The sequence below is a fragment of the Podarcis melisellensis genome, assembly GCF_964234715.1.
Source record: "Podarcis melisellensis genome assembly, chromosome: 3".
NCBI lineage: Eukaryota > Metazoa > Chordata > Lepidosauria > Squamata > Lacertidae > Podarcis > Podarcis melisellensis.
In genome coordinates, this window is record NC_138530.1 from 60,747,477 (window position 1) to 60,771,350 (window position 23,874).

Genomic DNA, 23,874 nt, shown 5'->3' on the forward strand with positions numbered 1-23,874 from the left:
GCCTGGTCCTGGACATCTTCGTCACAGAGTTCCAGCTGCATGATGCGCTCAAAGGGACGGAAGAGGGCCTCATTCAAGTGAAAATGAGGGGGCTCATTCCAGTCTGTCAGAACCTCAGTTAGGATGTCGTGGATGAAAGAGACAGCCTTCCGAGAAACATGTCTTTCTTTATGGCAGGCAGCCTGCAGCAACAAGAGGAGTAAAAAGCAGGATTTCAGTCAAGTAAAAAATGCCTTTTCGACAAGAACTGGCAAGGACTGTTACTTAGGAGGAGGACGGGAGAGAATTCAAAGAAAATCTGGTGAGGCCGAGCACTAAAAATGTCTACAGTAAGTTCAACGAGGAAATCTGTTTGAGTGAGATTTCATGTTACAATGCCATTTTAATTTTATTTTGCCTCTTTTATCTCCCCGAGCTATTTGATTTCCTTAGACTGCGATCCCCTTAGAAAAATGGCTGTATGTCATTCTGAGCCCATGAGATAGAGGGGGAGACATAAATCAACCAAACATACAAACGGCCAACCTATCATGAAGAAATGAATAAAGCTGTTTTTATGAGGATCTGTCTAAGAACTGTGCTAGGCTGATGGCTATAATCTGCAAATTTCCAGAGCATAACCTTTCTTAGTGCTTTGTTCACTTGTACACTCTCTTTTTTCAAGTACATTAATTAACATTGTGGTTGCCCTTTGCAATTTTTACAATGCACAGAGAAATTGCATGGTCGGGGAAGAAGCCTTTGTAATTCTCTCACCTCCACTAGGTGAGGGGCCACCAAGTTCCAGCAGCGCATAAGATGGAGAAGAGGGCGGCATTTACTCCTTACAATTCGGAGCATGGCCCCTCCAAGACGGAACAAGTGGAGCGCACTTCTCCTGTCTTGGGTAGATTTTACTTCACCTACCAGGGCAAAAAAAGACAGTGCAGAGTAATTGATAATATAAATTTAATACATGGTATAACACACACACACACACACACACACACACACACACACACACACACACAAATATAGGATGCTTTGTGTCTTAAGAGGCTTACCTGGCATTGCCAAGGAGTAATCAACAGTGTCTGTAACTGAGTGGAAGAGCTGGGACTGAGAGGCTTTCTTCAGCTGATACAGGAAACCTCCCAATGCCATCAGATTCAGCTTGTCAACAGCATCTTCAAATAGCCTTCGGGCAAAAAGGCAGAATATATTACTTGATCTGGCCAAATCAGAGAATTGTAGAGTTGGAAGGGACCCCAAGAGTCATCTAGCCCTGCAATGCAGGAATCTCGGCACACGGCCCCCCATCCAATTTGAAACCATATGGGAACCTGCTTAGCTTTACAAATGTGCTAGCAGTTTTATTGCTGCATCGCTAGGGGGACATGTGAGTCTGACTTTTAAAATACACAAATGAGCCCAGTGTGGAAGTAGGGGGAAAAGAAGTAAACCAGCACAAGTACCTGGGGGAAGTAAAAACTGCATGCCCATTAGTGGGGCTGTATATATTTCATTGTATATATTCATTGATGTTTTTCTGGTGTTGGCAGCATTGCACTAGAATGTCACCATGTGCAAATTTTGGATATTCACAGTAACACATCCATGATGGTTTCTTGAAGAAACTCAGAACATGTAGGAACTGTCAAATGTGATGCCAACCATACCTGTCTGCCTGGGTGGAGAGGGTAAGGATAGCTTTGGCAGCGTTGCTTCCAGTCATCAGGCTGCCCCCACGGAAATCAAACGCTCTTCCCTTGCTGCTTTCTTTGATGAGCTCCTGAATGGAAACCGGCTGGATTACAGGATTATTCCTCAGCGCAGTCTCTTGATCTAGAGTCAGTTCCTGGGTGCTGTCTGTAGGTTGAACATCTCCCTGAAGCCCATCTGTGGTCTGTTGGCCCTGGGTAATAGTTACTGGTGGCTGAGATGTCCCGTCACTGAAATGAGCATGTTCCAGTGTGCTGATGTACTCACAAACTCTGAAAAAACAAAGCAAAAGGACAGAGGACCTTACTGGTTTTTCCCACTGCATACAACATTTACTCTCTGAGGATGATATACAGTAGTCTTAAGCCTCCTGAAATGAAAAGCTCTTTTGTAAGCAAGGTGTCACTGGACTAGCTAGTCATAAACTTAAACTTTCCTTACAACATTACTGACTTTTAAAAACATTCTAAATTACATTTACATTTTAGATGCGGCTGTTGCATAACAGAGAGTGAATTTTCAATGCTTGAATATATAGAAATAAGATACATTATAGTACAAGGGTTATTGTCTGGATTATCTAGAGTCAGCATAACTGATGACTATAGACCAGAGGATAAACTAGAGACCAGGAGGGAGCAAAGTGACTATGATCTTTGCTCTGGAAAATTACAGACTTGCGCATGCATACTAAGTCATACTTTGAGTTGGTCCTGTATGCGGTGAGCTATCAAATGTGTATTGAGCTCCTACTTAAATAGTTATTGCCCATTGAATGGGGGATAGTCACTGTTTAAAAAAGTACTGTTTCATTTTCTTTTTGCAGTACAAGCACACCGCCTGGTTACTTTTATAGAATCGAAAAAAGTACACCAAATGCACTGAACAGCAAACTAGGTACCTGCTAATCAATGTGTGTTGTCCGTTTCAAAGAAATGTTGTGTTGGAGTCTAGCCTAAACTGCCTCAAACTGAAGATGGAATACAGTTTCCAATTCCATACCTAAATACATGCGGCCAGCAGTCTTGATTGTGGCTTCCCATCTCCAGCCCCACATTAAGAATGGCATCCATGCACAAAACGTGGGCTGTGTGGAGGCAGACCCCTTGCACTTTCCCCATCTGTTCCAGTCTTTGCTCCACCTTCTGTTTCACTGTGCCATTACAAATATAAATGTTAGAAATAAAGAATCTCTTGTTACGTCTAACACAAGAAAGGCTTCTGTATCGGAAAGAACTGTTATTGTAGAGGGTTTTTGTTCTTTTAAAAAGCAAACAAACTCATTTTCAGCTTTTTTCAAGGTTTGCACACAGGCCCTAGTCTTTTTTCTTGCCTTCACCAAATAAGTAAGAAAATGGATCGTGCTCCCTGGAACAAACTTGCATGTGTTCAGTGGGAAGTGTGAAAGGAGCTGTATAAAGGAAAGAGTCTTATGTATGACTGGAAACCCATATTCGGTAAGTTTCCAGATTACATGGAGGAACTACACAGAGGGAACTGGGTGCAGAGAGCCTGCTTCACACCTCTTGCTGAATGCGCAGAGGCTGGGCAGGATGAGTGGGTCCAATCCTGACTCCTCCTCTCTTCAGGCAGTGTTTAACAAAAGTGTAGAAAGGGCTTGAGAGTTCACTATAGTTGAAACAACTGATTTCTCCACATCCTATGCAGCTACTAGCGCCTTACTTTATTTAAATCATAGAACCATGTTGAATCATAGAATTGGAAGATACCCTGAGGATGTTCTTTGCTGCCATACAAAACAAATTTATCTGGGAATAGGCCCCATTGATATCTATGCTGCTTATGCTCAGGAAAAGCAGGTAATACCGAGCAATAAACAAGAACTGAAGTGAGATTCTTCACCCCACCCAACCACTTTCAGATATAGGTAGGCTCTGTCTCTCTGTAGACAGGCAGCCATTGCTGATCTTTACAGTAGACCTAAAGGGAGACATTCCTATTACAGGCAGGGCCAGGACAATTACATTTGTCAAGGCTTCCAACTACATATGATCTTAAAACATGATGAACACATGGCCCAAATCATCACTAATGATAACCAGTGGATCCCCTTGATGAGTCGTACCTTGAGCTATGGTGTCACTGGGTTCCTGCACCTCTTTTTCCTCTTTCTCCTCTTGAACACATGAAGCTGCGGCCATCTGAGCAAGGGCAGATGCGCAATTAGCAGCAACTCCTGCAGCAAGAAACAGGACTATTGAATTTCTGTGCCTTCCACTAGCCATATGTGCCTCCCACTAGCCAGACTGGTGACTGGGAGTGGCTGCCGAGACCATATAACACTGGCCCTGAAAGACCTACATTGGCTCCCAGTATGTTTCTAAGCACAATTCGAAGTTGTGGGTGCTGACCTTTAAAGCCCTAAACAGCCTCGGCTCAGTATACCTGAAGGAGCGTCTCCACCCCCATTGTTCAGCCGAGGGCCTTCTGGCTGTTCCCTCACTGCGAGAAGCGAGGTTATGAAACCAGGCAGAGGGCCTTCTCGGTAGTGGCACCTGCCCTGTGGAACACCCTCCCATCAGATGTCAAAGAAATAAACAACTACCTGACTTTAAGACATCTGAAGGCAACCCTGTTTTGGGACGTTTTTAATGTTTGATGCTTTATAGTGTTTTTAATATTCTGTTGGGAGCAGCCCAGAGTGGCTGGGGAAACCCAGGCAGATGAGTGGGATAGAAATATATGCCAGCTGAAACACTGGCAATATAAGGAGAAATATATAGAGGGAAGTGAACCCAGCTTACTGCTTGCTTCTGTTTGTCAAGCTGCCACATTTGGGTGTTGCAAGGATGACATCCACCTGCCCAAATTCCATTAAAAATGGGGCCTATGCTCATGAGTGCATTATACCTAAAGCACAGCTAAGGCGAGCTGCCTTTCTCAGTCCATCCAGACTCATGCAGATGGCATCCTTCTCCTTCTGGTTCTGCTCCTTGACTCCTTCAGCTCCTAGAATGAAGGCTAATCCTTTGGAACTGCCTGCCATGCGGCCGGTTAGAGGCGTAGATAAAGTGTCAATCAAATTCTTCCAGCAACCAATTAACAGGTATCGGGCAAAAGCAGTACCTGAAGCAGCAGAAAGGAGAAACAAATGGTTTGTTGGGAGCCTTGGGAAATACAAGCATCCGTCAGAGCCAAGACGGACATGACGCAAACAGCATCATTGTGTACCTCTTTATCCCAGCCTTTGACACCTTTCAGGACAAAATTGCAATTTTGTGGTTGCACTTTTTGTTACAGCTGTAAGGTTTTAAATGGTTTTTAAATTGTTGTGACCTGCACTGGGATCTGGAGTGAAGGGTGGGTAATTGATTAAAATAATAAGAATACGAAGCATGTCAGGTCCCCCCACCACCTTAATTAACAGGTGGGATGGAGACACATGCTTTTCATCATGACTGGAGAGAGCTGGGACAAAAGTTTAAAATCCATCAGTCCCTCCTAAGTTGAGCCCTGCTTCCCGGTATGCATATATGAAAAGCAATCCTTTGGTGGTTTTGCATCATGGAAACTGTAGATCTGGAAGGGATCCTGAAGGTAATCTAGTCCCAGCCCCTGCAATGCAGGAATCTCAACTAGTTTTTTGCAGATAAAATCACTCATATTCGGAAGGAGCTAGACACCACCGTGGGAGCAGGGCTGGGGCGGGAGAGTGCTAGAGCTCTGTCTGGTCAAGTTGCATGGAATCAATTCAATCCGTTACCCCCGAGGATGTGGACAGGCTGCTTGGACGCATGAAACCAACCACCTGTCTCCTTGATCCTTGCCCATCCTGGCTAATAAAAGCAAGCCGGGAAGGGCTGGGCGATGGGCTCTGCGGGGTGGTCAATGCTTCCCTCTGTGAGGGAACATTCCCAGATCCGTTGAAAGAGGCGGTCATTAAACTGCTTCTTTAAAAACCATCTTTAGACCCGGCCAGTATGGCCAACTATTCCCCAGTCTCATATCTTCCATTCTTGAGCGCGTGGTTGCTGAACAACTCCAGGCACGCCTGGAGGATGCAGACCATTTGGATCCCTTCCAATCGGGATTCAGGCCTCATCATGGGACTGAAACTGCCTCGGTCGCGCTGGTTGATGATCTCCGGTGAGCTAGGGACAAAGGTGAGAGTTGTTTCCTAGTTCTGCTGGATCTCTCAGCAGCCTTTGATACAATCGACCATAACATCCTTCTGGACCGTCTAGAGGGGCTGGGAGCTGGGGGCACTGTTATGCAGTGGTTTCGCTCCTTCCTCCTGGGCCGTGTTCAGAAAGTGGTGGTGGGGGATGAGTGTTCAGACCCCTGGGCCCTCACTTGTGGGGTGCCTCAGGGTTCCGTCCTCTCCCCCATGCTTTTTAACATCTATATGAAGCCGCTGGGAGAGATCATCAGGGGGTTTGGACTGGGTGTCCATCAATATGCAGATGATACCCAGCTCTACCTCTCTTTCAAATCAGAACCAGTGAAGGCGGTGAAGGTCCTGTGTGAGTGCCTGGAGGCAGTTGGAGGATGGATGGCGGCTAATCGATTGAGGTTGAATCCTGACAAGACAGAAGTACTGTTTTGGGGGGACAGGGGGCGGGCTGGTGTGGAGGACTCCCTGGTCCTGAATAGGGTAACTGTGCCCCTGAAGGACCAGGTGCGCAGCCTGGGAGTCATTTTGGACTCACAGCTGTCCATGGAGGCGCAAGTCAATTCTGTATCCAGGGCAGCTGTCTACCAACTCCACCTGGTACGCAGGCTGAGACCCTACCTGCCTGCGGACTGTCTCGCCAGAGTGGTGCATGCTCTGGTTATCTCCCGCTTGGACTACTGCAATGCGCTCTACGTGGGGCTACCTTTGAAGGTGACTTGGAAACTACAACTAATCCAGAATGCGGCAGCTAGACTGGTGACTGGGGGTGGCCGCCGAGACCACATAACACCGGTCTTGAAAGACCTACATTGGCTCCCAGTACGTTTCCGAGCACAATTCAAAGTGCTGGTGTTGACCTTTAAAGCCCTAAACGGCCTCGGCCCAGTATACCTGAAGGAGCGTCTCCACCCCCATCGTTCTGCCCGGACGCTGAGGTCCAGTGCCGAGGGCCTTCTGGCGGTTCCCTCATTGCGAGAAGCAAAGCTACAGGGAACCAGGCAGAGGGCCTTCTCGGTAGTGGCGCCTGCCCTGTGGAACGCCCTCCCATCAGATGTCAAAGCGATAAATAACTACCTGACATTCAGAAGACATCTTAAGGCAGCCCTGTTCAGGGAAGTTTTTAATCTGTGATATTTTAGTCTATTTTTGGTTTCTATGGAAGCCGCCCAGAGTGGCTGGGGAAACCCAGCCAGATGGGTGGGGTACAAATAAATTATTATTATTATTATTATTATTATTATTATTATTATTATTATTATTATAAAACATCCATTACAGATGGCCATCCAACTTCTGCTTAAAAACCACCAATATATATATATATATATATATGCTTTCGTAGATTTTCACGGGTACAGGAATGCAGGTTTTGGTGTCCTCGGGTGTCTTCCCGTGTAAAAGTTCCCGTGTAAAACTTTTACACGGGAAGACACCCGAGGACACCAAAACCTGCATATATATATATATATATATATAGTGTGTGTGTGTTATAGAATCTTTGCATTTTAACTTTATGTAAGTCACTTTCAGCTATTTTTGTAAAAAGCGTCAAATGAAATTAATAAATAATAATTTATTTAAAACACAGTTCCTGGATCAGCATATGTTCATGTGCGTAGACGTGAGAGATACAGAAACCGAGAAGGAAGCTTTACCTAACTCACATCCAGCATAAAAATATGAAGGTTATGTGATTGGGGGGGGGGTGTATCTGAAATACTACAAATATATACAAATGTGGCTCATGGTTCCCTTGATGCAGATCCTTTACCTGCAAGAACAGCATCATCTGGCTTCCGGGTGTGGGTGAGAGGAGACTGCGAGGATGCAGAGGCCATCAGCTGCCCACCTATTGTGCTGCTCCCCAAACCATCAATGTCTGCAAAGAAAAACAACAAGAAGTGACTATGGGATAAAGGGGGGAAAACACCTAAGGGACAATGAATTCCCTCAAGTGAGTTGCAGAGGAATGTGTGATACGTCTCCACTACTATGAGATTGATCCAACAGTGCTGCTCAACTGACAGTAAAGCCTTTAAAAGGGGAAGGGAAGTCATTTTCAGTGGCTCTTCTTTCCTCCTGAGGTCCCCTCCCCCACTCTAAATCTGCTCCAGAGAATTGTGGGAACTCTCCACAGCAGATTTAAGGAGGACATGGGGCAGAGGGGGTGGGGGTGGGCTACAGGTGAGAAGGAAAATTACCTTCAAGCCTGTTCCACTGACAGAAGCTTTGCTGTTGCCACTGGATACAGGCCATTTTACAAGTGATATAAGAAAGCTCTGGCTGTGGCATTTGTTATTTAAAATGTTTGTTCACACATGCTAGTTATTTCATGTTGTGAGGGATGGAGGTGCCTCCGTAACGTGAGACTGAGCTACTAAAACAAAGCAACTGCAAAATGTAAGTTATTGCAGTCATAAATGGCATTATAAAAATCAGGTGTGGGTATCCTTTTTGGCCTGGTGGGTCAGATCTTTCTAAGTCCCCACCCCTACTGGTTGGTTAACAGACAGGTGGGCAGGACAACCCATTGGTCAGTCACCTGGCATCATTATGATAATACAACAATTCCCATCATAATAATACAAAACCCTGACTACTGGCCATGCTGACTGGGACTGGGGTATTCTGGACACTCAATGCATGTAGCCAAAGATGTGTATTTAATTCTATATCGCCCTGGTATTCAAATCATACTGACCAGTCAGCATGGTGATGAGTGGGAGGCTGTGCTCTTCAGGACTCCCCCAATATCCTGCCTCTCCAAGAAGATTTCTCTCCAGCACTTGATGGTAAAGCTCTTCAACCCAAGCCTGAGAAAATACCATCAAAACTCCACTGGATTGGACCTGCTTCATAAACTCCTTCTGCAGAATGGAACAGCACAATTCAGCTACCACTGCATTACTGGGCATGTTGCTTTTCCTCAGAGACTTCTAGAAACATACAGATATGATCAGGAGCATAAAACCAAGGTGACAAGCATAGATAAAATTATGCATCTGTCGGTACACATAATAACCACCCATCTTTCTCTCTGATGCAGTTCAGATGTGACACCAAACTATGATGTCATATACTTGTGCAAAAATGAGCCTCGGGGTGGCTTCTCTCCCCACCCCTACCCCCACCCGCCATGTTTCCCTAACTTCCTTTTGGTTCTTAGTAAACCATAGCTTCTTGTCCAAACACAGCAAACTATGGTTTGTGCAAAGTGGAGAATGATGAGGTTCAGGAAGCACTTTTCTCCCTATGGTGAAAGAACCAGGGGACAAAACTCCCCTTGAGTCTGGTGGCAAATTTTCATTTTTCCTTCCCACAGTATTTTTTTAAGAATGGCTTTTGTAAAATATTGTCCTTTCTACTTTCTGAAGTCTCCTACCCTTTAAACCCACGAAACAGACAAAAACTGATTTTGGACCCAGTTGCTCCAATTTAATGCTCCCCTGGGTTCAACCTGCATCAAATCTGAGTACTTCATATTTATTCACTGAGCTGCAGACCAACAAGCTATAAGATGTCGGGGTAGTTGCAAATGTGTGTTGTTCTTCACCATACCCAGCACTGCATTCCACTCACCATGATCACAGGGGACTGCCCAGGCTTCTTTCGGTAGTAATCTGCATTGGACAGCTTCAGGTTGAGCAGGAGAGTATAATGAGAGACCATATAGAGACTATCTGCATTCATCAGTGTCTGGAAGCTATAGGCGACATTCCCTTCAAATCCAGGAGAGTGCATCATACCTACCAAAAAAGAGAGAGCTATAGCAAGTGCCTTGTAAGAGAAATCTTGCTTTGGCGATTCAAGGCCGCTTTCTTTTTATATGGTGATTTATCAGTTACTGCACTGTAACTCACATTTCTGTAACTACGTGATCAGAAACTTCTGTTGCACTAGCCAAAGTGCCTTCCACAGCCCCAGTAGAGACTGCCCTATTTTGAACAAAGTAAAGGTAAAGGTAAAGGACCCCTGGATGGTTAAGTCCAGTCAAAGGCGACTACAGGGTTGCGGCGCTCACCTTGCTTTCAGGCCAAGGGAGCCGGCGTTTGTCCACAGACAGCTTTCCGGGTCATGTGGCCAACATGACTAAACTGCTTCTGGTTAATGAAACACCGTGACAGAAGCCAGAGCGCACGGAAATGCAATTTACCTTCCCACTGTAGAGGTACCCATTTATCTACTTGCACTGATATGCTTTCGAACTGGTAGGTTGGCAGAAGCAGGGACAGAGCAGCAGGAGTTCACCCCATCACACGGATTCGAACTGCCAACCTTCAGATTGGCAAGCTCAAAGGGCTCAGTGGTTTAGACCACAGTGCCACCCACTCCCATGAAGAAAGTAGATGCCACTGTCAGCAATGCATTAAAACAGACTGGCGTAGTAAATAAAGCATTGGATTTTGTTTGGGTTTCAGTACATAGAACCTTTATACATAGAACCTTGCTTTGCACAGAACCTTTACAGAATATATTGGAAGAAGGGTCTCAAAACATCATAAAGGCACACTTTTACATACAAAAGCAGTTTAGCATATTAGTGGGCGCAGCTTATTAGTAATGTGGAGAACAGCTTGCTTCTTAAATAAAACTAAACATGAACATCCAGTAATCAAGTGTACTAAAACATTTGAACCTCTGGCTTACGGGATAATTTGCTCTGGAAATTGATTAGCATTAAAGAGTCCCCATATACTACTGTAACCCTGTTGTTATGTACATCATATACACAGCTTATAAACTTGACACCAGGATAATGTGGTGTGACTGAAATGTTATGTTAAAACTGTGCTTGCTGAACAGTTTCATGTAATATAATACAACAGGTTATAATCGGCTGATTTGTCAAAAATGCAGGAAAACAAATGGAAGCTGCTGTGTCAGAATGAAAATTCCACAAGGATTTTGCTGGAAAAATCCATGAGCAGCAGACTGGAATTTTGTACCTTGTTTGTAGATCTTTCCTAAGAAGTCCACAAGGGTTCAGATTCTGATATTTAACTTTTTATGCTGCCTATTGAGATCAAGTAGGCACCTTTACTGAACCCTTTTCAACATTTGCTAAAAACATTCTTGTTTAGACAAGCCTACCCAAATGTTTAGGAAGCTGAGGTGATTTTAACCTGTTTTAGTATTTTAACTTATGTATATTTTAAAGAAGGTTGTAAATTTTTCCTGCTTTAATTGCCTTATCTTTCGGGTAAACCACTTTGAGAGTTTCTACAATCAAGCAGTGCAAAAATCTTATGAAATGAATAAATTAAATAAATACGTTTTCATTCTTTTGTAGGAAAAAAAATAGTTTCATTGGAGCCAGGCCACACAGACATGCCTTGCATCAACTCCACAATTACTCACAGGGCTGCAAATGGATTAGAATGCAGATTTTCTCAAACATACATGAAAATAGTATTTGACATATCAAAGACCCTTATTCAGCAATGCTCTGCATTGTTCATTTAATACTGGCTGTGAAGAAAATGATCACCAACCTGAACAAAAAGTTGAAGCGAAGTTCTGGAGGGCCAAATCAACATCTTCCACTTTAGAAAGAGCGATAAGTCGAGGGAGAAGAGCTTCAAGGGACTGGATGAATAATCTGGCACTGTGCTGATCTGCTTCCTGGTTCTTCAGAAGTTTCAAGGAAAGGGCAGCAGTTCGTAAGGATTTGTGACCTGGACAGTCTCTTGGGGTCTGCTCTTCATCAGCCAACGAACAATTGTCTGAGCCTATGTCTGAAACATCTGACCTTCCAGAATCTTTCTCTGCTGCCATGGAATATTGGTCACATGAATCAAATTCAGTCCTAGAAAGATCTTGGTCATCAACACTGAAATTGCTCTCACTGTACCTGGATCCACAAGAACGTGCCCTGCAGTCAACTGAAAGAAAATTAGTTATATCTGGATAAACAACTGTATGGCTCCGTTGAACAACATCTGGCTGGTCAATGGTTTCTGATTCTGGGTCTTTATAATGAATTTCTTTACCCATTTGTCCAGCCGGTGACTGGAGAGAATTTTTACGAATTTCAGAACGTTCTTCTGGAGTGGTCTGCCCCATTTCACCTTCCAAGGTTGTCTGACCGGTATCTGTGGTGACGCTAATACTAATGTCAGGACTCTTTTCATTGCCAGTTTCCCAGGGGGTATGGCTATGCTCTGATGACAGGATGCGCCTTTGCCACCTAAAATCGGCTTCGTTTATCTCCATGGAATCTCTGCTTGTCTCGCCCCCGTCCTTTAACTCGTCCATACGTCGGAGAAGCAGATGGACCTGCTCCTCGTCCAGGCCTTTCCCTTGACTGAGATCATCCAGGGTGCCAAGGAGGGCACAGACACAGGACACTGAAGCATAGCAGGCTTCAATCCCACCTTTCGCGCAAGCTTCACTCATCCCGTCCAAGATACTACAATAAATAGAAACAAGACACACTTTACTCTCTCTTTTTTTTCTTAACTGGAAAAGCATGCATTTTTAAAAAGGATTATTGGCTTAAGGAAACCTAGTAGAACATACAGTTTGAGAAGATCCAGGTGGGACTTCCTTTTCGAAATCGACCTTTTCCTGCATTCTGGTTCAGTAGAGCAGGGGCCTGCCAAATCGCAGAGCCGCCGAGGACTGCCAAGTATCTAAATTTGTATGAAATATAAAAAACTCCTCACAGATCAAATGCACAGTGCTGAAACAAACCTTATTTCTTCGGTAAGCTGATCTGCCCCAGGATGCATTGAGCTTATTAATTCAAGGATGCAGGATGTACCCATCAATTTATTAACATAAGTTGGTTTCAAAAAGCAGATAAAACCTGTGTTAGCTTGCCAACACTGACGGCCTAAATGTTACAGAGCAGCCCTGGCCTACCTCTCTAAAGCATCCCTACACCTCCATTCCTTGAGATCAGTTTGGAGTAGCCCTGCTTGGCATCTCTTCTTCACATGTTGCAAAACTGGAGGGAGGGGCAGGGGTCAGATGGCCAGAGACTTTGGTGCTGGAATTTGGAGCTAATTGCTCCGGGAGTCCTCTCAGATTACCGTTCTTCACTGTCTGAATTCAGCTCTAGAATGAAGACTTTTTTATATATAATTTTTATTTGATCTTTTTGTTGATACACCAAGAAAGAAAAGAAAAACAGAAAATGAAAATAATAATGAACAAAATATTATTTACAAAACAATAATGCAAAAATTGGTCTTCTGACTGTAGACCCAACCTCCCATCTGTTCCTTACTTCAACTGTATATTACTTGTTGCCAATACACACTTTTGTTATGATCTAACTAATTATTGATTTAACTTAGGTCTCATATCTTTCTTGAAGCTACTACTGAAATGATTCAAATGCTGTGACAGAGTTTAAACTGCTGTAGTTATTTTTCAAATATATTTTAAAGACTTCCCATTTTGAGACAAATTCCTGCTTTGGTTTATTCTTTATTTTTTTCTGATAAGCTATCTAACTCCACATAGTCAGTTTTTGAGTCCATAGAATGAAGACTTTTTAATTACTTGTGTTTTACTTTGAAATGTCACGGTTGGGTTTGTGTCCCTCCCCTGCTTCTTTTATCACTGCATTTATTGTTTCATACGAAAACAATCTATATACAGAATTGCTTTTGAATATGAACTCTTTGCAGTCAATAAAGGAAATGGGGGGTGGATAGGTCAATGAAGGAAATCCATGGGGTACAAACAAAATGGTATTTGCAGTTAGCTCACCTCTTTCATGATCTTGATAGCCTCCACTCTGTGCTGAGGTGGGGGGTACAGAAGCATTCGGTGATAAAGAGACTGCAGGACCGGCTTCATGGACTCCACCGATCCCATCAATCGGACAAGTTCTGCTGCAATGTAATAGATTGTCCGGGCAGCAGGACTGCTAAGGGCAGGCGCATTGGAAGAGCAACCTGACCCTCTGCCGTGATCGGAGACCCCTGAGGAAGGAGAATCAGCTTCGTGGAAGATGTTGCTGTGAGCAGAGGTGATGGTTTTGTCATGGACTGGATTTCCCAAGATTACTACAAGAGCCGGGCACAGCTGCTTCCTGAAAAAGAAAAGCAGCGTGGGAGCGAAACAGAAAAAACAAATAGGTGGCAAAAAGGGAGGAATCAGCACACTACAGCGGTACCTCGGTTTATGTACTTAATCCGTTCTGGAAGTCTGTTCTTAAATCAAAGCCATACTTAAACCGAGGCACACTTTCCCTAATTAGGCCTCCTGCCCTTCCACCGTTCAGCTTCCATTCGTAGACCAAGGTAAATGTCAGGTGGTGAGGTGGTTGCTCACGAGTAACCAGGCAGGACTCTGACCTGTCTTTTGCATGTTTTTATTTTGTGCAAACTATTTACAGTGCAGAACCACAAAGTTCATGTCCGTCTTAGTCACTTGCAGATTCCGGGAGGGGCCCCTTCCAGTCCCCTCCCCCCAGCATAAGAACTTAGACACCCCAAATCTCCGCCTCCCCTCCTTATGTTTCACCCCTCTGTGCAAACTGGGTGACAGAAACAGCGTGCCTGTTTCCTGGTCAGCCAGGAAAGGTGAGGTGCTTGGGCTCTCAGTAGCATCTTTGAGCCCTCCCCTCGCTCGGCTTTCCCCTTCCTCCCCTGCTCCACTGGAGGAGTGGCTTTCCCCACCACTCGAAGAGGGGCTGCTCCTCAGAAGCATAGGAGGCTCTCTGTATCCCCCCGCCTCCCCCCCCCGTTGCGATGGCAGTCCCCTGACAGTAAAGTTCGCTAACCGGAACACTACTTCCGCTTTTGCGGGGTTTGTATACTGAATAGTTCGTAAAGAGGGCTGTTCTTAAACCGAGGTACCACTGTACTCACATTGGACAACAAACTTCAGTTACATTTATAAATGAGATCATTGTAAAGCACTCAGCACTCATAAAATGCCTCCAGAAATTGAACCACCACCCCCACCACCACAGAAGAGGCATATGTAAATAGAATTATAATATGTATACAGATATAAATGTAGCTACTATATCTTTACCGGCACACCTTTCTGAAGTCAAACGTCACAATATCAGGAGTAGCCAAAATGGTGCCCTCCACATATTGCTGAACTAGAATGGCTATCATTCTTGACTACTGGAAATGCTGGCTGGAGCTGATGGAGGTTTGAGTCAAACAACATCTGGAGGGGAGCACATTGGGCACGACGCTGTATGCCAAACTATAACTTAGCAGGACCAGGTGAACATGTTGACTCAGCAATGAGCTAAGCCAAGGTTTGGCTGAGTGTTTTATCTAAAACAGAGCTGTGGCTCATGGCTGGTGTGATGAGAGCTTAACCACACATCCTGGTTTGCATGACACACAAACTCTGCGCTGACTTAGCTCTGCGCTGTGCAACTGTATAAAGCAGAGGAGCAAATAATCTTTTAGCTTACTGTGTCATATGACCCAAGGCTACCCCGGTCTATATTCTACACACACAATTTTAATATAGAGGCAGTATTATGAGCATCTGTTGAATGAATGAGGGCACCTATTCCCTTGGGAATGGAGACAGTATTCTTATTGGAAAGGCTTGAAAGGGCCTCTCTGGCAAAGAGGTCCAAAGGTTACTTTTATCATGGAGAATGACATACTCATGACAATTTCTCATTTACCAAAGCCCTCTTTGGGGATTTAGTCTTCTTGAATTCAAACAATAATTGAGGAGAAGCAGTTATGTGCTACAAAGTCCCGTCCTCTCTGGTGCATCACGTTTATCCAGGTTTAGAGCCATCCATAAGCTTAAGGTCAGTAGTAGCACATGAAGAGCCTCTTCTACTTGTGGAGGGTCCTTGCAGGGTTTACAACCCTGAATCACTTACAGTCCTGATTGGACATAAAACTATTTCATATTTGCTCCAGTAAGGTTAAGCACATTTATGTAAGACTAAAACTCCAGTTTGTCTTGAAGAATGTAATCTTCCTTTAACAGGGAGTAAGCCATGAACCCAGTGAGGACTACTTGAACAGAATTGCACTCCAAAAGGTTCCAAGCAGATTTACTTACCATATGAGGTCAGTGAATCCTTTATGATGGTGCATATTAGGAGAGGAACTATTCAGCATCGAAAGAATGCATTCCAGGAAGAGAAGTTGCAACTGCTGATTCTCACTGACAAATGGAAGCAAAGTGTCTTACAGTTTGTTCTTTTCAACCAGATGCAATAATACAAATAAAAAAGCAAATACTTTTTCTTCCTATTTCATGGAAAAATACAAAAGGAAAATTCTCTGCAAAGAAAACGGACATAAAAGCAGCTGAATGCAATTATCCAGAATCAATTTCTCCTAAGTAGAAATATCAATTTCTCATGAAAATGTTCAGGGCTGTTTAAAACATTAAATGTATATATCACTTCCCATTTCACAAAATGATCAAGCAGAATTCTAAAAAATAATAATCACATGATTATTGTAACTCGCTCTATGTGGGGCTGCCCTTGAGACCTAGAAACTCCAGCGGGTGCAGAATGCCACGGCAAGACTCCTTACGGGGTCCTCGCAGCGAGCTGCACTGGCTCCTGGTGGGGTACAGGATCAGGTTTAAGGTGCTCATTTAAACCTTTAAAGCCTTATATGGCCTAGGACCCTTGTACCTATGGGACCGCTTTTCCTGGTATGTCCCACAGAGGAACAGAGAGGTTAGGCTGGCCTCAACCAGAGCCAGGGCTTTTTCGGCTGTGGCTCCAATCTGGTGGAACGCTCTGTCACAAGAGACTAGGGCCCTGCGGGACTTGACATCTTTCTGCAGGGCCTGCAAGACAGAGCTGTTCCACCAGGCCTTTGGTCAGAGCACAGCCTGACTCCCTCCTTTGGCAATCTTCACAGAACTTTAGCCTAATGGTTGCCATCAATTTGAGTTGAATTAATTTTAATGAAACGATTTTAGAATGTTGTATTATTTTATTGTTGTTAGCCGCCCTGAGCCCGGCTTCGGCTGGGGAGGGCGGGATATAAATAAAATTTATTATTTTATTATTATTAACATGGTAAAAAACACCGAAGCAATAAATTAAAATATTTTAGTAAAAACTCCCAAACATATTTAATGTAGAAGGGTTCACTGATCAGTATAATAACGGGCACTTCGCAAGTATAATAATAATAATATATAATGCATACTGCTGTTCAGTATTAACAACTACTTCACTTACAGGATTGTTGCAGTAATTAAGAATGTGTGCCATTAGCACAAAATGCAATAGATATAAATAAAGCTACTGCTAATAAACTGCTTGCAATTACAAAGTAGACAGATCCTACATGCAAATAATTACAGTTATTTAGATGTACGAGTAATTACTTAAACTTAATATAGGACACATTAGTACTGATAATTACTGGGAAATGGGAAATGCCTTCTTTTGCAGTGTAGATCAGAGTTACTCTATTGTTACCCAATTCACTTCTCAAATAATTTTTCCATGATTCTGTTCATATATCGCAGCCTAGCACGTCAAGGACTAATTAACTTAAATGTGTGCTAATTACATGCTGGCATGCAATACTCAAGGTGGATTACCATTGTCTTATCACAAAATGAAAAAATTAAGTTGCTTTAGCTGCTTAATGGAACAATTATTTTTTTTGAAAGATAGCTAATTGTTGTTTCCTACTGTCTTTGAATTCAATCATCAGGTGGACACAAGTAGACAACAGACAAAAAATAAAACTCCTTAATGGAGTAATAAATCCAAAACTAATATCAGCAAGTCTAGAAAGGTGTGTCACTAATCCCTACTAATGGCCTTATTCATAGGTCTGAAGCTACTGAGTTTCTGCAACAGAAAAATTTGCATTAAAAAATTTCCATTTTCCATTTTTGTATTGCTGATGGAAACAGCAGAGCACTACATGGGATTAAGTAGCCCAGTGAGGGAGTGGAGGAATGGAAAAAATGCATTTTTCTGTAACATTATCTCTCTATATTTTTTCTAGCTGTTCTGTACGTGCAGAAGAGCATTTTTCTTTAAAAAGGAAAGAAGTACCAGAAGTCTGAAATAGATGCTTCAGTGTTCAGGTTGATTCTATACCATAGAATGATTCTACCTAAACACTAAGTTTAAATTCAGAAACAATTACTCACCTGATAACTGCCTGAAGTTTTTCACAGAGAACCGTGAAGACAGAGACAACATCGTCACAAAGGGACTCTGTGGTAGAATCTCCAAAAGGGGCAAAGGACACATATTAGCAGCAGCCATGTGTACACCTAACTACACCAAATTTTGACAACTGCAGAAACATCTCCAACTTCAGTGACTTTGCACAGAACATGATGAGGAAGACACGGCATTGAAAGAGAAGCTTTATCTGGGCATATGTGGACAGGACTCTCCTCTGCCCCTAATTGAATGCTCTGGTGCAAAATATGGAATGAAACATCTACTGAGGAAAACGATTCGACCAACCGTTGGGGGAAGGGAATGATGGAAGCGGAAGTGGAGGAGCTCTTTCTTGTAAGTGTTGCTGGGAAGGAGGAAATGAGCAGAACTCCATGCAGGGTTTCAAGGACAAATGCATGAAAGACAGAGAGACACAGGGATGGTGCTTAGGATGCCTCCGGATCCAATGCAGGAAGGACAAGCCCTTCTTGAGGTGTACATGCCATAATACTCAGATGTAAATATGCGTGAATAAACCATATTTCTTAGAGACACTGCCACCTCTGCCGCGTCTCATTCCAAAGGAACACAAACTCTGGTTAAGGGCCAAGACCCCTGGAACCTTGCTACCGCTTGGCAGAGACTGGGGTGGCTTGTAACAAAATTCACAATAATTTTGCATAGGCATGATGGGAGGGGAAGGAAGTGGAAGGGGAGAAATAAACCAGTTTCTGAGTAGTTTTGAACTCATACCTGGGCTCTTGCACCCCTGAAGGACTCCTTGGCTTTCAGCTACCTTTTCATGAAAGAAATACATTGTGATTAGCACAGGTATGGGAAAGTACCCATGTTTACTGAAGAACAACTTTTCACTTTTCTACTTCTATACATATGAGCAATCAAGGAAACCACTCCTGAGACAAGACTCTAACCCGATCCAGAGGAGAATTATGGAGTTTCCAGATGGGCTTTCAGTGCCGCAATAGTTTGTTGCTAAGCCAGGCTGTAAAATTTTTTCTATCTCTATATGAGATAAACCAATGCACTATAGCATTAGTTTTCCTGACTATAATGCTAGCACTTTTATCCTGGATGCCAACATTTCTTTTACATTGCATTATGTATTGCAGTATGGAACTGTGGCTTATTTATTTATTTAGTGCCATATCAAGATAAATTTTGAATGGCAGGAAATAACTATATGCTGGAATATTGCCCTGCATTTCATCACATAAAATTTCAACGTAAAACTCCTGTGATTTTCCAGGATAATGGGGTTGCAAACAGTTTCTGGCTGCTAACATGGAAGCAATTTCCATAACATGGAAAGGAGCACTAAACATTTGCTGGATGCTAGTTTTCCAGAAGTGGCTTTTACACTGTATGAAAGATAATATAAAACATGGAAATTATCAGGTAAGGAAACATCGGGGAAAGGGAATAAAGTGCTGTCTGAATGAAGCCATAAGTAGCATTGCGAGGAAATCACAACCCATTGTTGTTGCTATAGAACTCACGGGATTCTCTTGTTTTTGCCGTAACTGTAAAGTCAAATCACTCAACATCTGGCTGAGAGTTGCCCGCACAGCTGTATTAATACTCCGTTGATGGTAACTGGAGACATAGGTTTCAATGCACACCTGGTTGGGAAGGGAGAAAGGAACAGCAGAAGCAATGTAATTATAGATGTAATAAAATAAGACTACCGACATAATTATAATTGGTAGAAGTAGGAGGGTGGTTGTTGGTTTGTTTTGTTTTCATTTTAATATGTATTTAATCTTTTCTGATTTTTTTTTATGTTGTGAACCACCCTGTGATCTTCAGATGAAGGGTGGTATACAAATTTAATAAATACAAATGAAAGTTATATGACATAGAACTATTTCTGACAACAGTCTAAATTCTGAATCACCCAAGTCTAAATAGTATAATTTATACCAAAATATTTCTCCAAGTAAGAAAACTACTAGGGCTCCAGTCTGAATGGTTACCTGATAGTTTTAATATAGCGCATTTTTTGCTCTATAAGACACACTTTTTCCCTTCTAAAAAGTAAGGGGAAATGTGTGTGCATCTTATAGAGAAAATGCAGGCTGCGCAGATATCCCACAAGCCAGAACAGCAAGCGGGATCGCTGCGCAGACCCTTACACAGACTTAACACTTTAGTAGGAACTAGCCCCTAGTTTAACAGCAGCTTAAAAAATTACCCACCAATCCTCTTTTATTATTTGGTCTTACGAATTGGAATCATGCCATCTTTACATATTTGAATCTGAACTGAAAAAGCATTGAATCACAGAATGTGTAAATTCAATCAATAGTTAGGTTCAATTCATGCACAAGTCCAAATTAAGTTGGTCCTCTTATCATTTGAGTAATTTATCTCTGACCCAGCTGCTAAAGACACCTTCTAGTGGCAGACTGCTAGGTTTTTTTTATTAACATAGTCCAAGTTTGGCTTCCAGTGAAGAAGGAGCACTCACCTCAGCAATCTTAAGTACCGAACTCCCATTCAGCTCAAATGTTGGAGTGTATGTTATACAGAGCAGGACCTGCAATCAAAGGAACAACAGAGGGCAAGAGCTTTAGTAGGAAGGTGCCCTGAAGCCCTGGTCAAGGCTAGAAAGTTCACTGAGAAGCAAGTCCACCACATGTCCTACCTTTGCTAATCACAGAACCACAAGGCAGAAACAGACCAGAGGGGCAAATCAAACCTCTCCTTGAGGCAGGATCCCACAGATTAATTCATGTAGCCCAGAAGAGAGTATAGGAATAAAGAAGGAGCGCCTTCTGGGGGTCACTACTCAGTCTGACCTGGTGGAAAAATCATGTCCAGCTCTTTATATTCTGAAGGATATCACATGTAGTGACGGGTTCCATTCATTCAGGAGTAATAAGAAAGACAAGTTCAATGTCACATGAAACTGTCTATTTTGGTATCAAACCCAATGACCCAAAAATCTGAAAATGGGGCATCTACCCTCTGCCAAAACTCATCATATTAATTCTGCTTTACAACAGTTCCCAGCAAGCTTAGGGCAAGCCAAATCATAGCTGAGATGGCGCAGAATGTTGGGTTGTGGTCATCTCCATCTAGCCTCTGATTTGTGGAAGGATGATTTTACAGTGGCCCCTGAAAAGGTTAGCCTGAAAGTAAACCAGGCCAAAGTGTTGGTGCTGACCTTTAAAGCCCTAAACGGCCTCGGCCCAGTATATCTGAAGGAGCGTCTCCACCCCCATCGTTCTACCCGGACGCTGAGGTCCAGCACCAAGGGCCTTCTGGCGGTTCCCTTGCTGTGAGAAGCCAAGTTACAGGGAACCAGGCAGAGGGCCTTCTCGGTAGTGGCGCCCTCCCACCCGATGTCAAAGAGAACAACAACTACCAGACTTTTAGAAGACATCTGAAGGCAGCCCTGTTTAGGGAAGCTTTTAATGTTTGATGTATTACAGTATTTTAATATTTTTTGGAAGCCGCCCAGAGTGGCTGGGGAAGCCCAGCCAGATGGGCGGGTTAGAAATAATAAATTTATTATTGTTGTTGTTGTTGTTGTTGTTGTTGCATGTCTTTTCACACACTTTAACAATCCTTGGGTTGCGAGAAACAGGAAATTTGTGGTTACCAGGAAAAATGCTAGCTATTATTGACTAGCAATTACAAACTGTAACAGTGCACAAAATACTGTAGATGTCTTTTCATAAGCTTTAAAATATTATTCAACTGTGGTAATATGCAAATTTAAAGAAAGTATCTGCAAAATGGCAAGCAGAAATTTAAGGATTCTATCCAAACATTATCTGGAGAAGAGAGGACTAGAATAGAATCCTCCCTCTAATAAAACAGGATTTCAGTGGCCTCTGTTGGTATTATTTCTCTGCTCTCTCTTAACACAAACTGAATGGTTTAAGAAAGCCTGAGAAGGCCTAAAAAAATAGAAACTGAGCCAGTAGAAAGTTAAATATTCTCGTTAACAATTAATAAACTCAGAATTATAAAGGTTTTAAATGTGCAGCTAAAACACTAAGAAATTTGTCTGCAGGATCACCTTAGGGATCCCATTCCAGATTACTCGTGCCAACTAAAAAAAGCCATATTGTGCATAATACAAATATTGCTTTTCAAAAAGACAATATACCCGGAGCAAGGTCTCTAACTCAGAGCAGTTTAAGGAGGGCACCAAAATTGCTCAACAAAATGGAAAGAAGAGCATGAAACAGAAATTTCACCTATAAAAAGAGAAAGCCTGCTATGTGTAGTAATGTTAACTGAATAAGCAAACAATATTAGGATGATTGTCCTCTTGCAAATGCCCTGATGAATGCTGTTTCCATTAATGAGTGATCCATAATGAGGATGTGGATTTTAATTACAGCCAGAGTGCTTTCTGTCTTGAAAAAACTACTGCTTTGCTCCTTGGTTGCCCGACCACACAACTGATAATATGCTGATGAGATTTTTCAGATCAACAAGGAAAAGAAACAATGGATTATGCCGTCTTTATCAGAACGAAAACCACTTCCCCTAGAACTGGGTTAGGCAACCTTTTAAAGTTAAAAAAGGTAAACAGTAAAGGATCCTTGGATGGTTAAGTCCAGTCAAAGGCGACTATGGGGTGCAGCGCTCATCTTGCCTTTCAGGCCAAGGGAGCCAGCATTTGTCCACAGACAGCTTTCTGGGTCATGTGGCCAGCATGACTAAACTGCTTCTGGTGTACGGAGCACTGTGTCGAGTGCCAGAGCGCATGGAAATGACGTTTACCTTCCCGCCGCAGTGGTACCTATTTATCTGCTTGCACTGGTGTGCTTTTGAACTGCTAGGTTGGCAGGAGCTGGAACAGAGCAATAGGAGCTCACCCCATCTTGTGGATTCGAACTGCTGACCTTCCAATTGACAAGCCCAAGAGGCTCAGTGGTTTAGACCACAGTGCCACCTGCGTCCCTTTTAAAGTACTTCTGTATGGCCTATAGACTCCACTGTGCTTTTTTTGTTTATAGCCTGCAGGATTGCACAAAAACAGCTTTATAAAATGAATGCAACCCCCCCCCCCCAATTCCTAGTCCTAACTAAAAGGAAGTAACATGAAGCCCAATTAAATTCTTTCTTCTTCTTCTTCTCAAGTATCACAAATCTTAAGCCCACAAATCTTAAAGGCTCATGGCTGTTGTTTTAGAAACATTTCAGGTTAAGTCTTTACAGAGTATTTTGTATACCTAAAAATCTGTCCATCCTTCACTACACTGGAAAGAAGAGATATTATTCAGAAAGGGCAAGGGAGACTAACAGTCTATTATATATTATTGTGAAACATGCCACACACAAACACACAAAAGTATATCATAGAAGAAATAACTGCTTGAAAATCTACAAGTGTATTGGTATTTTGCAGCTTTCACAGCTATAACACCAATTCCCCAATCATTTTTTCTCCACATCTATTTGCATGATTACCTCCTTACACACTAAGTGACAAGCATTCCATGTTGCTAAATTAAACAGTCAGCTAGCAAGCAACAGACCCTCACATCAGATGCGCACATCTACGCAAATGTACAGAGCTGCTTGAGCTTTTCTCCAATCATGTGCTCTAGACCACCCATATTCAGAGGGAGGTGGGTATAATGGCAACTTCATAAACCAAATGTAATAACACTTCCAATCAAATATGCTGAGAATGAAGGGAGAGAAAACAAGGGGGGGAAATGCATGTCCAGTAGCGATGCAGGCAAGGGTCTGTGTATAACAAACATGAAACAATGGTGTGTTATTAATACAGGCATATACAGTGGTACCTCGGGTTACAGGCGCTTCAGGTTACAGATTCCGCTAACCCAGAAATAGTACCTCGGGTTAAGAACTTTGCTTCAGGATAAGAACAGAAATTGTGCGGCAGCAGCTGGAGGCCCCATTACCTAAAGTGGTACCTCAGGTT

At 42.9% G+C, this 23,874-nt stretch overlaps 1 protein-coding gene across 2 annotated transcripts in view; it reads right to left on the minus strand.

Annotated features, from left to right (window-relative positions):
• ARFGEF3 (ARFGEF family member 3) overlaps positions 1-23,874 on the minus strand; it is a 74,382-nt gene that overhangs the window by 20,700 nt on the left and 29,808 nt on the right. Inside the window, exons 5-22 of one of the 2 annotated variants that reach the window (XM_081907023.1) lie at positions 20,431-20,499; positions 19,460-19,582; positions 18,696-18,738; positions 17,924-18,002; positions 15,845-15,949; positions 13,556-13,880; positions 12,356-12,468; positions 11,329-12,245; positions 9,416-9,582; positions 8,538-8,703; positions 7,608-7,715; positions 4,573-4,788; positions 3,788-3,898; positions 2,704-2,854; positions 1,659-1,973; positions 1,044-1,177; positions 757-902; positions 3-182 (exon numbers count right to left, since the gene is read on the minus strand). In XM_081907023.1, the coding sequence (XP_081763149.1) occupies positions 3-182; positions 757-902; positions 1,044-1,177; positions 1,659-1,973; positions 2,704-2,854; positions 3,788-3,898; positions 4,573-4,788; positions 7,608-7,715; positions 8,538-8,703; positions 9,416-9,582; positions 11,329-12,245; positions 12,356-12,468; positions 13,556-13,880; positions 15,845-15,949; positions 17,924-18,002; positions 18,696-18,738; positions 19,460-19,582; positions 20,431-20,499 (3,468 nt within the window). Of the gene's footprint in view, positions 1-2; positions 183-756; positions 903-1,043; positions 1,178-1,658; positions 1,974-2,703; positions 2,855-3,787; positions 3,899-4,572; positions 4,789-7,607; positions 7,716-8,537; positions 8,773-9,415; positions 9,583-11,328; positions 12,246-12,355; positions 12,469-13,555; positions 13,881-15,844; positions 15,950-17,923; positions 18,003-18,695; positions 18,739-19,459; positions 19,583-20,430; positions 20,500-23,874 lie in introns of both variants that reach the window. The other variant, XM_081907022.1, reaches the window with a different exon arrangement.